Source organism: Nilaparvata lugens, chromosome 1, assembly GCF_014356525.2.
Source record: "Nilaparvata lugens isolate BPH chromosome 1, ASM1435652v1, whole genome shotgun sequence".
Lineage (NCBI taxonomy): Eukaryota > Metazoa > Arthropoda > Insecta > Hemiptera > Delphacidae > Nilaparvata > Nilaparvata lugens.
In genome coordinates, this window is record NC_052504.1 from 13,345,906 (window position 1) to 13,359,214 (window position 13,309).

General features: G+C 34.9%; 1 protein-coding gene across 2 annotated transcripts; it reads left to right on the forward strand.

The window, feature by feature from the left end:
• Positions 1 to 1,472: 1,472 nt before the first annotated feature.
• On the forward strand, positions 1,473 to 12,514 carry LOC111064056 (retinal rod rhodopsin-sensitive cGMP 3',5'-cyclic phosphodiesterase subunit delta). Of its 2 annotated transcripts, none has more exons than XM_039430831.1 (6): positions 1,473 to 1,653; positions 3,898 to 3,960; positions 4,555 to 4,690; positions 8,708 to 8,829; positions 9,697 to 9,816; positions 11,618 to 12,514. In XM_039430831.1, the coding sequence occupies exons 1-5, from the start codon at positions 1,613 to 1,615 to the stop codon at positions 9,776 to 9,778; spliced, it is 444 nt and encodes a 147-aa protein (XP_039286765.1). In that variant the 5' UTR covers positions 1,473 to 1,612; the 3' UTR covers positions 9,779 to 9,816; positions 11,618 to 12,514. The 2 variants fall into 2 exon arrangements, with proteins under 2 accessions (XP_039286765.1, XP_039286773.1); XM_039430839.1 differs by lacking the exon at positions 8,708 to 8,829 and adding an exon at positions 6,292 to 6,413 and having other exon boundaries at positions 1,489 to 1,653; positions 11,618 to 12,513.
• Positions 12,515 to 13,309: the final 795 nt, after the last annotated feature.

A 13,309-nucleotide genomic window follows, 5' to 3' on the forward strand; every position in this document is an offset into this window, starting at 1 on the left:
TTAGATAACATGCTGGTAAGTTATTATTAGTTCTGAATTTTTTGTGGTGACTTGAGACTTTGTTTTTTCTTCTCATGTTATGTTTTGAAGGGACGGGTTCAAGGATCTAAAGGTTCAAAGATCATCACATGCCAACCAAAGCTTATTGTGTGTCCCAAGTATGTAAGTTGGGCAAACCAATACCTGTGTCCTTTGAAAGATCCAGGAGTTTTTCCAATATTTAGTATTTAATAAATTAGGTCCATAGAAGGGATCACTGAAGTGAAACCCACTGGGACATGTCAAGGAGAAAATCAAAGCAGCTTTCCTGAGGCAGAAATCGAATAAGAAAATAAGCACTCAACAAACTGCTCTCTAACATTTATAGAACTCACATACATAGGGTGATACATCAGCAGGCTCTTCAGAGCCCCTCGAAACCGTACAGCAGGCAGATCCCTGGTCAACAGAGGCAGCCTCTTATAGAGGCTGATAGACATATGGGCCAGACCAGTCTGGGCTCTGCTCAGCCTCTGGTAGAGTACAGCCTGAGTCTATTCCTAGTCTTATATGGGTGGAAGCTCTATCAGGTCACGAGCAGCCCCACGCAGCCAAACAGAGCCCTTCTCTTTCCCCTAGTCCCTTGCAATCCAGTATGATATGTTTGGCAGTCTCTATGGATTAATTATAAAGGCACATCTGACTTTCATTTCTGAGTCCAATCGCGTGATGACATAACCTGAAGTGGCCATGTGCTGTTATCAGAGCAATCAACTGCTTGACCAGACCTCTAACCAAACTCACCAGACAGCTGGTAAAGTAAGAGCTTGCATCAGCTAGCAGACTTTTGCCAAGTGCTTGATCAGGGTGACCTTTTCATTGCTGGTGATGTAAATCCCTGGAAAATTTACATATCGAACTATTGCTATAAGAATCATAGGTTCCAGTGCTCTTGATGTGAACCATACCTGATTATCATATTTAAATGATCATAACTGGAGATGAATCGTGGAGTTTGTGCAGCAAAAAACTAGAGCAATTTACATTTCTTCACCTCTCAGCAAACTGAGATGCTGATTGATTGAGACTCATTACCTGAATAGTCCCAGTCTGCTGGGTACTAACAAACTGGGTGACAAACTGGGATGGTTCTAATTCCAGCACTGTCCCCCAAACTGGGACAGTGGAAGACGTCAGAGTGGTTTACATTTCAGAGTAATCCCAGTCTGTCATGTGCGTGCAGCAGCAAACTGTTGCAAAAAACACGTTTCAGTTTGCTAGAGTCTTATATTGTCGTTAATTCACTTTGTCACAGTTTTCGAGAGATCACATCCATGGCATGCCGCCAAATCGAGTCAGCAACAGACTGGGTCACATTCCTGAGCAGACCCAGCTTGTCGTGTCATGAGGCGACAGATGCGGTCGAAAAAATGAGCCGATTTGTCGTCAACCCAGTTTACAACTATACTACCCAATTGCAATTCCACCGTTGCTACTTGCTATCAAGTTGGCTGTGGTAGACGACGGTATCGTTGGCAACAGTTTGTTGATTTTATGCAGCTTTTTGTTGAGTGTTTAAAATTTCTGTAATAATTGCTTAATAATTTTTTAACAACGCATAGTTAACATCAGGATGACTCCAAGAGCCGAAGAAATTTTAAGTGGCTTTCAAGTGTATCCTTTTAAATTTATAAACATGATGCATTATCTGGTTTAACCTCAAAACTTCAAACTTGATTTCCTGAAAGATTTTACATATTTCTTTGATTATTAAGTTTAAGTTGTAATTTGATATTCAAATACATACAAATTTGAACATATAGATTCTCTATCTCCACTGTATATCAAAAGTAGGCTAATTGGTTATTAAAAGTCTTTTGGAGGCAAATTCTATATTGTAGTTCATCTAAAATTAACAATTATAAAAGTATCAATTATATAATGTTTAAAATAATTTATTATGCCGTTAATCAAGCTAAAACTATTGATCGTCTATAAAAATAACAGTATTAACAATTCAAAGAAATCTAGTCTTATTCCCTGACCAAATATTTTACTCAAACTAATCTTCCTAAATAGCATAGCATATTCCCTTATTCCTATTCCCTTATTCATTTTTCTTCATCAAAGACCAGTGAACTGAATAGATGGCGTCATGAATTTACTTTTAAGATGGCAAGTCAGGCTATGTTGTCCTTGTGTGCATCGAAATATTCACTCATGGTTTAGAATGGGTTATTCTTCAGCCTATGTCTCGTATATCGTTGTACCTGCTATGACTAATAATAGATTTCTTATCATGGAGCTCTAGTAATACTTAACAGATGTTGAGCTCTAGATTTACTAATGTATGATGAGTTCGATTAACCAGCCGGGGTGACAAACAAATTGGCGGATAGTGAATGGTCCGCTTCAATTTCAACTCGACTGGAATCAAGTTTTGTCTGTATTCGACCCATTTTCGGCCAATCGCATGAATATACTTCCATTTTCATGATATTTGGCAGAAGGTATTTTTAAGGCGCGTCAACTCATGTTTATACTCTGTATTTTAAGGATAATATCAGTAATTTCTCGTGTTCGAAATCTCGCTGAAAATGCCACTGTTATTCTGTCAGCTCCTATATTGAAGTAGTAGATAGACAAGAGAATTAGTTCATGTTGCATAGACCAGTTGACAGCACTACTCAATGTTAGATTCTAGCAGAGGAAGCTGTGGCTTAATATAACTTTGCGAGTTATTCTGTTTACAGAATGAAAGATTCTTAGTTCCTCTAGGTTTAAATTTATGTCGGAATCACGACGTAACATAAAATGTTTGTTTAATTATTTCTAACGGTAAAGTGTAGCTTAGGGGGTTGTGTTTTTGCTTTCAAATACTTATTTTTTACTTGATACTTGTTGTCTTCACCTTTACCAGCAGGGCTGGATTGATTGCGTCACAGGTGGGTCCAAATGATATCGCCCAAATTGTCCTCAAATAGGCCTACACGTTTAGCGAGTGTATTAAGCACTGTCGACAAGCCAGGACTTGGGTCTGCTTCTAAATGTCATCTTAAGTCTGCTATCATCCAGTCACTTAACCGCAACTGGCAGCCTGTTAAACACTTGAGGGCCAGGTTGGGAAGCAGTCCTTCTGCTGTGAATCTGCAGTGCGGAAGGTTTTTTGATGAACAATGTCCAGCCGTAAAGCTCTGCTTATGTTGAAAAACTTATTTTTATGATTGTCTTGATATGAAGTAGGCTGATAAAGATATAGTTACTGTAAACCGTTAGGATTTCCAGCCGCCGAAAAATTGACCAGGTTCAGTGATCCAGATAGCCACTTGAAGATATCACTCTCACAGCACTCTTTTGAATAAGCAGAATAGCTTCACAACTGGAGAGACCATAGCTCAGAAATGGTAATATGTGTGGTATTATTCAAAAAGTTTTGATAATATTAAATAGGTTGACCAAACAGCTGAAGTGAAATATAGATGAAATCAATGTCACCCCGCAGAACTACTAATTTGCATTCAAAGTAACTTACAGAAGAAACATAATTAAATTTTTCTTTTGATGACAATTGTGGAGCATTAAATGAATTTCTGGCATGCACGGATTAACTGTATTCCACGTCAATTGTACGTAGTACAATCCAAGTATTTAGTAGCTTCAGACAACGTATCTTCAACTATAAATTATTGGTCCGTAAAATTTATGTTTAGTTTAATATTATATCATCTTGATGTTCAATTAATTGAGTAGGTTGATAATAAGAAACACTTGTAAGTAAAATTAACTTATAATTGTACTGCAAAAGCAGTTTCAGCTTTAAACTGACCAGACGTCTGTAATATATTTAGAAAATAATAGTAGCTTAAATCTGTTTATCTTGTTGAATTTTCGAGATTTCCTTGACTGAGTTTATTTTAGAAACTGGATGAATTTGAGGGATGCTGATACTGGACAAATTCTGTGGCAAGGATATGAAGATTTGTAAGTAGTTTTGTAAATAGACATTTAGTTGTTGTATTTTCTCATAAGTTTTTGTTATCTTCATCTGTCATGATTGTACTTTAGCAAAACTTTTGCTACTCTCAAACATTATTATTATTCCTCATTTAAAGGAGAGCTTCAACATTCGTATGAACCAATATTATTCACAAATCGTAATAACAGATCAACCATATTACAAGTCAGAAGATTACATTTATCAAATAAGAATAATACATGTTATCTTGAAATCGTTAAAATAACCAGTATTGAAAACTAGTTTGGGAATAAGTCATTCCAAGAGTCTTGATTCTTGAGAAACTCACGTGAATATCGTCATAAATACACATCTACACAATTATTAGAAATGTTGTTTTTAAGTGTTTTTCTTGAGAATTAACATTCTAACTACCGTAATGTGGATCTTGAATTAATGTGGTTTATTTGCCATAGTAACGAAATATTCAAGTAATAATTACATTGCAACTAGCATGATTCTCGTAAAATATTTTAGCCAATTCAATAATTCCATTTTCTTAATAATACTGCAGCCTATAGCTTACTATTGCAAAATAATGAATATTCCAAAAATTTCAGATCACTGCCGGACAAAGAACATGAAGCAAGAGTGCCAAAGAAAATCCTAAAATGCCGAGCTGTGTCACGTGAAATCAACTTCTCATCAATAGAAGCGATGGAAAAGTTCAGACTACAACAGAAAATCCTTTTCAAGGTAATTGTAAAATAATCTTCCAATTATTATACAATGTTTACGATAATTTAATGATTTTCCAGTTAATTCTCAACTTTATACAATTTGAATCAGGCTCCTATATCTTATTTTAGAAACAGCTACGATAAAAACTTGAAAAGATCTTGAAAATAGAAATAAAAATAAAAATCTCAGTACCCTTTTTGAATTATTTTATCACAAACAATTAAAATAATAATTATTTCATTACTGTAGCCCTATACAGAAAAGAGATAAACAGTAGATCTTATATTATCATTCTATATTATTCCAATTGATTCATAAAGTACTACTATTGAGTCTCGTCTCCTTTTGACCATCACAAAAAATAGTTCAAACACTCCATAAATAAAATCTGACATTCCATTGAGTGGGGAAGGTTCATATAAATCTTTGAAAGAATTTGACAATCATATTGAACTGGAATCCAATTCGCTGTGAGCACTTAAGTAGTGTGGAATATAAAATAGTCCGTAGTATCTGTGGCTGAATTTTGTTTAAATGAGGATATTTTTTGAAATTTCAACATGGGGAAGTATGAGGGATTCACCAAATAGCTGTTGTCGCCCAAGTAATTAAGTATATTATCTAGCCTTGGTTGTTGCCTTCCTAACTATAAAAACACCGGTAATAGTAGAGTCAACTTTCAATGACTTCAATATAGAATGCATATTAAAGCCTTGTCCACACCGTTGCGAACCGCTTGGCAGCGACGGAAATGAAATAATCTTTAGGATATTGTGGATGGTTGAAGTTGTCCCGCTCCCATTGCCGTCATGCGGTTCGCACTAAAATTCAAATTTTAATACAAAGTTCCACAATCACTGAAAAGAACAAATCAGTCACAAGAAATTTTATAACAATTATAAACGATAAATAAGAATTAGTTTTCAGTTATAAACCTCATTCTATACTTTAAACTCATATTTATATAATCATTTTATATAGTATTCTTATCAATCATTATCTTCCTCTTTAATTGCCTAATTTTTATCACCTCGGAATCACTACCAATTCATCTGGATGCAAACTGGGTTTATCAAGAACATTCTCAATTGTAGATTTTTGGGCTTCAAATATTTTATTAATGTGACAATTCATTCAAACCCACAAACATTAATGCTGTACTTGAGTGTTTTATTATTATTTTTTAATCAAACTTGAAATAGTTTGAATAGTATGTTAATACCTTAGACCAGTTATAGAATAGACACGCTGGGAAGTCTAGCCTCTGAAGCCAACATCTACTGCCATATCGCCATATCGTGACGTCAGCATCGGATAGAAAACTTTTCTGCAGAGTTTGTTTACATTGTTTTCCATAGCTGATTGTGTCTATTTCAGATGGAAGTAAATTATTATTTACGAAAATGGTAAATTCCCGCTGAAATAGAAATAGTAAACTAACTCTACAGAATTTTCTATCCGATGCTGACGTCACGATATGGTGAAATGGCAGTAGATGTTGGCTTCATCGACTTTCAGTATGAATATACAATGGGCCGCGTCTATTCTATAACTGGTCTAAGGTTGATACTGACTCGTTTGCTGATTACTTAGCGAATGTAACTTTTTTGTATTAGGGAAGGTGTCTAGAAGAATGGTTTTTCGATTTTGGATTTGTCATACCGAACTCAACAAACACGTGGCAGTCTGTGATAGAGGCAGCTCCTGAATCTCAAATGATGCCTGCCAACGTTCTCAAGTAAGTCCATCTTTAACCAATCATCTAGAACACACATTCATACATTTCAATGTGTTTTCACGAATCATTGAATGGGAGGGAATTGTCTCACGAATACAAAATAAAACATTTCAATCTAATTTTTACATGTATGTGATTTTCCTTGAATAAAATTATTATAATACGTTACTATTAAAAAATCCTTGGTCATTATGTCATAAGCACTCAAGTCCAAAACTTCAGTTTTGAGAAAATTGAGTCCGAAGTTTTCTTGTATGTTCAAACATTTTTTTTTTCAAGAATATTTTTGATCCTATCACAATGAAACTTACAAATTAGGTTTGAAATACACTTATTCATGATTCTATTATTCCAAAACAATGAAAAAATAAAAAACCACTGATTCAATTATGACTTAAGTTGTTTGATTCATGAAAAACGATGTTATAAGTGGACTTAAGTTGTTTGGTCCATGAAAAACGATGACATAAGTGGACTTGAGTTGTTTGGTTAATCAAAACGATGACATAAGTGGACTCAAGCTGTTTGGTTCATGAAAAATGATGACATAAGTGGACTTGAGTTGTTTGGTTAATCAAAACGATGACATAAGTGGACTCAAGTTGTTTGGTTCATGAAAAATGATGACATAAGTGGACTCAAGTTGTTTGGTTCATGAAAAATGATGACATAAGTGGACTTGAGTTGTTTGGTTAATCAAAACGATGACATAAGTGGACTCAAGTTGTTTGGTTCATGAAAAATGATGACATAAGTGGACTTGAGTTGTTTGGTTAATCAAAACGATGACATAAGTGAACTTAAGTTGTTTGGTTCATGAAAAACGATGACATAAGTGGACTTGAGTTGTTTGGTCCATGTAAAATAGTTCCATTCGGCAGAGGTGGACGAATATCTGCAGCAATTGAGGGATTCTCTTTTTTCAATGGCAGCAAGATAGAAATCGTTAAATCCTGTGTTTACCTTGGATCCACCATCTCCAGTTCTTCTTTTGGAAACCTTTCTCTTAGAGCGTCCATACGCAAGTCGAGGCTAGCCGCCGGTCATGCATTTTCAACATTGGCAAAATCAAAAACCAACTCCATTTCTTGCATTAAGAAGATATTTATGGCATTGGTCAAGTCAGTACTGCTATCTGGTGCACACATATGGGGATTACGACTCTTGAATGAGTTTGAAACTGTGCAAACCAGCTTCTACAGAAGGATTTTTCATTTGCCTCAGTTTACCCCGAATGCAGCATTGCGCATGGAGGTCGGGGAGATTTGCATTTCCTATCTAATTTTTACTGCAGCTATTAACTGGGTTATCCGGATTTTGAAAATGGATGATGATCGTCTCCCAAAAATTTGTTTCATCAGACAGGCTGAGTTGTTAAGACTGGGTGCAGTTGACCACATATATAATTGGGCGGCCCAGTTGAAGTTGCTGCTGGAGGGTGTCAACAGGGGAGAGCTCATCTTCAGCAGAGATGTTCGAGAATGGCAGATGAATAAAAGGGTCATACTCCATGATTTCAAGATGAGGCTTAAAGTTCAAGATCTTGTGAGGTGCAATGGATCTGCTTCGTTCCTCTTTGACGTTCCGAGAGGAGTTGATGATTTTGAGGCTGCTTATTTCGGCCTTAATATGCCTTTCCACTGTATCAGGCTGATGATACAGCTGCGACTTGCCACGAGACGACAATTCAACCTCACAAGTAGGGGCAACATCCATAAGATCAGAGCAGATCAGTTGTGTTCCATCTGCAACTTGCAACAGCTGGAGTCAGTCGAGCACGTGCTATTCTCATGCCCACAGTATGCAGCACCGCGAGCATGGCTCATTGGCAGAGTTCCGGCATTTGAGGAACTGGATCCGTGCCTCGTGATCCGCAGTCACGCCACACTAACGACGCGGGATATGAAGATCCTATCTACTTTTGTGGAGCAATGCTTGAAAATTCGCTCATTCTGTTTGAACGAATAAGATGTGGATTTGACTGTCTAAAAGTGCAAACAATGATTTGAGGAACTATGATTTTTTTCTTTTGATTGTACTGTGATGAGTGTGATATCCATGAATTTTTTTCCATTTAAGACTTTATTGTCATGAACTCTCTAGATTAGCTTGTGATCTATATTGTCTGTAATGATTTGTTTGCTTTTGTAATTGAATTTTGTAAATAATGCCAACCTGCTATAGGATAATTTCCTAAAAAGCAACTGTACTAAATAAATAATGAATAGTATGTTGATACTGACTCGTTTGTTGATTACTTAGCGAATTTTACTAATGTTATATTTTTGTATTAGGGAAGATGTCTAGAAGAATGGTTTTTCGATTTTGGATTTGTCATACCGAACTCAACAAACACGTGGCAGTCTGTGATAGAGGCAGCTCCTGAATCTCAAATGATGCCTGCCAACGTTCTCAAGTAAGTCCATCTTTAACCAATCATCTAGAACAAACATTCATACATTTCAAAGTGTTTTCACGAATCATTGAATGGGAGGGAATTGACTCATGCATACAAAATAAAACATCATATTTAAATTAATTTTTACACGTCTGTGATTTTCCTTGAATACAATTATTATAATACGTTACTATAAAAAATCCTTGGTCATTATGTCATAAGCACTCAAGTCCAAAACTGCAGTTTTGAGAAAATGGAGTCCAAAGTTTTCTTGTATGTTCAAACATTTTTTTCAAGAATATTTTTAGGTAGTAGGTTTAAAATGCACTTATTCATGATTCTATTATTCCAAAGCAATGAAAAAATATAAAACTACTGATTCAATTATAACTTAAGTTGTTTGGTTCGTAAAAAACGATGACATAAGTGGACTTGAGTTGTTTGGTTCGTGAAAAACGATGACATAAGTGGACTTCAGTCATTTTACCAAATGATACCATCCGAACAGCAAGCTATTCACATTTTCAAACTAACTACAGTACCTGAGTACTATACTCAGTATTTGCAATACCTGACTTAAGATGTTGTAATGGTCTAGATAACGGAAGTAGGACGAAAGTGGTTTTACCAAAGTGTAAATCTCGAACTTCTACATCCGGATGTGAAATTATCTCATTTCTTTAAAACGTGGACTTAAGTGCTTGTGTCAAATGACCAAGGAAATATTAACAGTAAATTGAATACTTGACAGTAAATTTCACTCAAGGAACTACTGAGAAGTTCATTAATTTTCAGGAATTATTAGATTTTTTGAAATTAGATTTGATGAAATATATCACGTGATCTAATAATCAGTCTAATATTCTTGTTCCCTTTCAATTCCAGTGGAAATATTCTAATAGAAACGAATTTTTATGATGATGATCTTCTAGTGTCTACGTCACGAGTGAGGCTGTTTTACGTTTGAACATGTCAATCTTTGGTTCTTCAAAAGCAAGCTGAAAGGTAAGACATTCCAATCGTACAAACTAATTGAAGCTTAACCAAGCTTAAACGCTATTTTATCCTCAAAGTTGAAGAATTATGCAAAATTAATGACGACCAGTGTATATTAGGTCAATTTTATGCGGATTGCATGAAAATAAACATTCTTTAGCGTTCCTATACGAGCAAGTTTTTTTGTTGTTGTTAATTCACTTGGTTTAAAGATGATGAATAAAGTTGGAATATAGTTGGCACGATGTTGGAAGCTTTTTTCAGCACTAGTTGAAAACTGTTTCTAAACAAAGTAAATCAACAACTATTCTCAAACAAGACAGTGATGAACAGTTTCATGATGTTTTTATTAAACTACTGTTCTTGATTAAATGCTATTCAATTGTTTAAAACTATGAAGCCATCATAGAATCATGAGGCTTTGGTAATAGCATAGCCACCTTTAATACAAGGCCGCGGCCTACGATATTGCAACGTCGCAGTGTAAGCCTACAATCTAATACATGATTGGTAAAAAAGATCAGCTGGTTTTTTTACTTTCCTTGCCCTATTACCATAGGTAAGGAAAGTATTGCTTTCCAAAAAAATTAAGGTAGCCCAATTTCATGTTTTCTATACGTTTCAAGGTCCCTTGAGTCCAAAAACATGATTTTTGGGTATTGGTCTGTGTGTGTGTATGAGTGTATGTCTGTGAACACGATAACTCCATTCCTAATTAACCGATTGACTTGAAATTTTAAACTTAAGGTCCTTATACCATGAGGATCCGACAATAAGAAATTCAATAAAATTCAATTCAAGATGGCGGAGAAAATGGTGGACAATTACTAAAAAACCATGTTTTTCACGTTTTTCTCGAAAACGGCTCTAACGATTTTTTTCAAATTTATACCATGGATAGCTATTTATAAGCCCTATCAACTGGCATGGGTCTCATTTCTGGGAAAATTTCAGGAGCTCCGTAATATTCTTGAGAAAAATGGCGGATAATGACTAAAAAGCCATGTTTTTCACGGTTTTCTCGAAAACGGCTCTAACGATTTTCTTCAAATTTATACCATGGATAGCTATCCATAAGCCCTATCAAATGACATGAGTTTTTTTCTGGGAGAATTGCAGGAGCACCGTAATATTCTTGAGAAAAATGGCGGATAATTGCTAGAAAAACCATGTTTTTCACGATTTTCTCAAAAATAACTTGACCGATTTTTTTTCAAATTCATACCCTGTATAGTTATTTATCAGCTCTATCAACTGGCAAAGTCTCCTTCCTGGGAAACCAATGGGGGGTCCACCCCATCCTTGGGAAATGGACTTAGTAACCTCCTTCTCGTGCATGAGGTAGGTAGGTAGCGCAGTTCATAAAAAGAACACATAGTCGAGATATTTCATCTGTAGAACAGCTGTTCTGACGACTTTAACAAAATGACGACTAAAAAAAATCATCGAATTTCACAATTCACACAAAGAAAAAGTACTCTGAAAACAATTATATATAGAAGTCTGATCATAGTTTCAAATATGAGCAAGGAAAGACGGAAAGTTGTGTGAGTGTTCCACACCAGATATTTTAAAATCTTTTTCACGAATCATGTATTAGATTGTAGGCCTACATTGCGACGTTGCAATATCATAGGCCGCGGCCTTGTATTAGAGGTGGCTATGGTAATAGTCACATTGTTGTATGAGTGAATTTGAAGCAAGCGACACTTTGTTCTGTACAGGAAAATTGCAGTCACTTTTTATTTAAGATTTTGAATAATTTTGATGCAGAATCTAGAATGAAGATAACGTTTTTCTTTTTTTCCAGAGAGTCATCAAACTGCATAGTTTGCAACTTATGACATCTGCGCGGTGAGCAGTGCGCAATGTGAGCCAAAGATGAATTTATTGAACATTTAACTTCAGCACAGCTAGGAATTTCAATGTATTATCGTTATTATGAGACTATTGACATTGCTGCTTACTGATCAACTCATTACGATCATTCCAATTTACATATCAACCCGTTCATAGCATATTTAACTGTTTTAGCATTTATATTATGTACTCGTTTCAGTTGAATCCCAGCTATATTATTTAAGCCTGAACTAGTCAAAAACAAGATGTTTCCGATCTGGTACTACCGTACTCGAACTAATTTATTTTTAGTTATATTTGAACTCTGATATTTATTGAAAACGTTGTTATTTTATAATAATATTATAGAAATAAGATTTTTTAAATCCAACCGTAGTAATAATTTTTACAAATCAATTGGGAATCACTCGTATTAGCTGGTCTTATTGTTATCGATCTCATTCACTTAATTCATCATTTCTTACGTCAAGTTATTACATGTAACTTGTAAGCTCTTCTCTCTCTCTCTTGCCATAAATTTTCTATAGTAAATGGAACTTTTTAAAATTAGTTAAACAAAGACCTCAGTCTTGAAGAACTCCACTTCACAACCTAGAATGTGAACTGATTTTACTCCAGTATTATGTGACGCAATTGCGATTGCGTCTAGACGAAATGTTAGGAACTAGTTTAGTTTTTCTAACCAATATTCTTGGATTTTGGAGTCATCGGTTTAATCATTTTTTAATCTGGTGAGAAAGTTATACTAATTTGTGTGCCTAAATGTTTGTAAATAGCTTGATATATGTGTAATCACTTAACTGTTGTATATACTTGAACATTCAATAACAGAACTTCATAACATTGATTAGTTGTTATTACATTTCTCAAGAATTGCACCTTCCAGTATCTCAGTTGTTTTGTAAGGTTTGAATAAAATTTACTGGTTCACTACTCCTTTTCCAATTGTAATAAGAAAACAAGGATTTTGTCAAATTTCACTGAAAATTTATTAAAAACTTTAAAACAGTACCATGGTTTCAAGTTTACTCACGATAAACGTGAAACCATGGTACTGTTTTAAAGTTTTTAATAAATTTTTAGTGAAATTTGACAATATCTTTGTTTTCTTATTATGGAGAGATTTCACATCACCATCAATTCTACTAATTTTCCAATTGTATTCGAGAAAGTAATAATTTTTTATTGAGAATAGTGATTTGTTTTTAGAATGTTTGATGTAAATAATTGTAGTAGAGAAGTTATCTCTTTCAATTTCAGAAAGTGAACTGAATTTGAGAAAGTATCATTTCTACTCGAGATAATGATTTTGTAAATGAGAAGATGTCAGTTTTGATTAAGAAATCAAATAAAAAACTTTTTTATTGCGGATGATGCTCACATTAGCTTTTTCTTGTGCGTGGGTAATGGAAAGTGCGTTGGTGAATTGATGAGGTGATCAAACGTCCATGCCATCGGTGGGATTCGAACCCGCGAACCAGGCGGTGCTAGCAAACCGAAGTTTGTAACGTTCCTTACCACTATGAAATAGCCGATGTTGGAAAAAACTGATATAAAGTTGGATAAAGTTCAAGTCAAATTCATGTATAAAACTAGACTGGATGATCAAGTACTAGTAGTATCATTTACTAGTAGTTCTGTG

Coding starts and splice junctions, on each gene's coding strand:
- LOC111064056 (XM_039430831.1), top strand. CDS start 1,613: ATGACTCCAAGAGCCGAAGAAATTTTAAGTGGCTTTCAAGT. Junction 1,654..3,897: donor ATTTTAAGTGGCTTTCAAGT/GTATCCTTTTAA, acceptor AGTTTATTTTAG/AAACTGGATGAATTTGAGGG. Junction 4,691..8,707: donor AACAGAAAATCCTTTTCAAG/GTAATTGTAAAA, acceptor TTTTTGTATTAG/GGAAGATGTCTAGAAGAATG.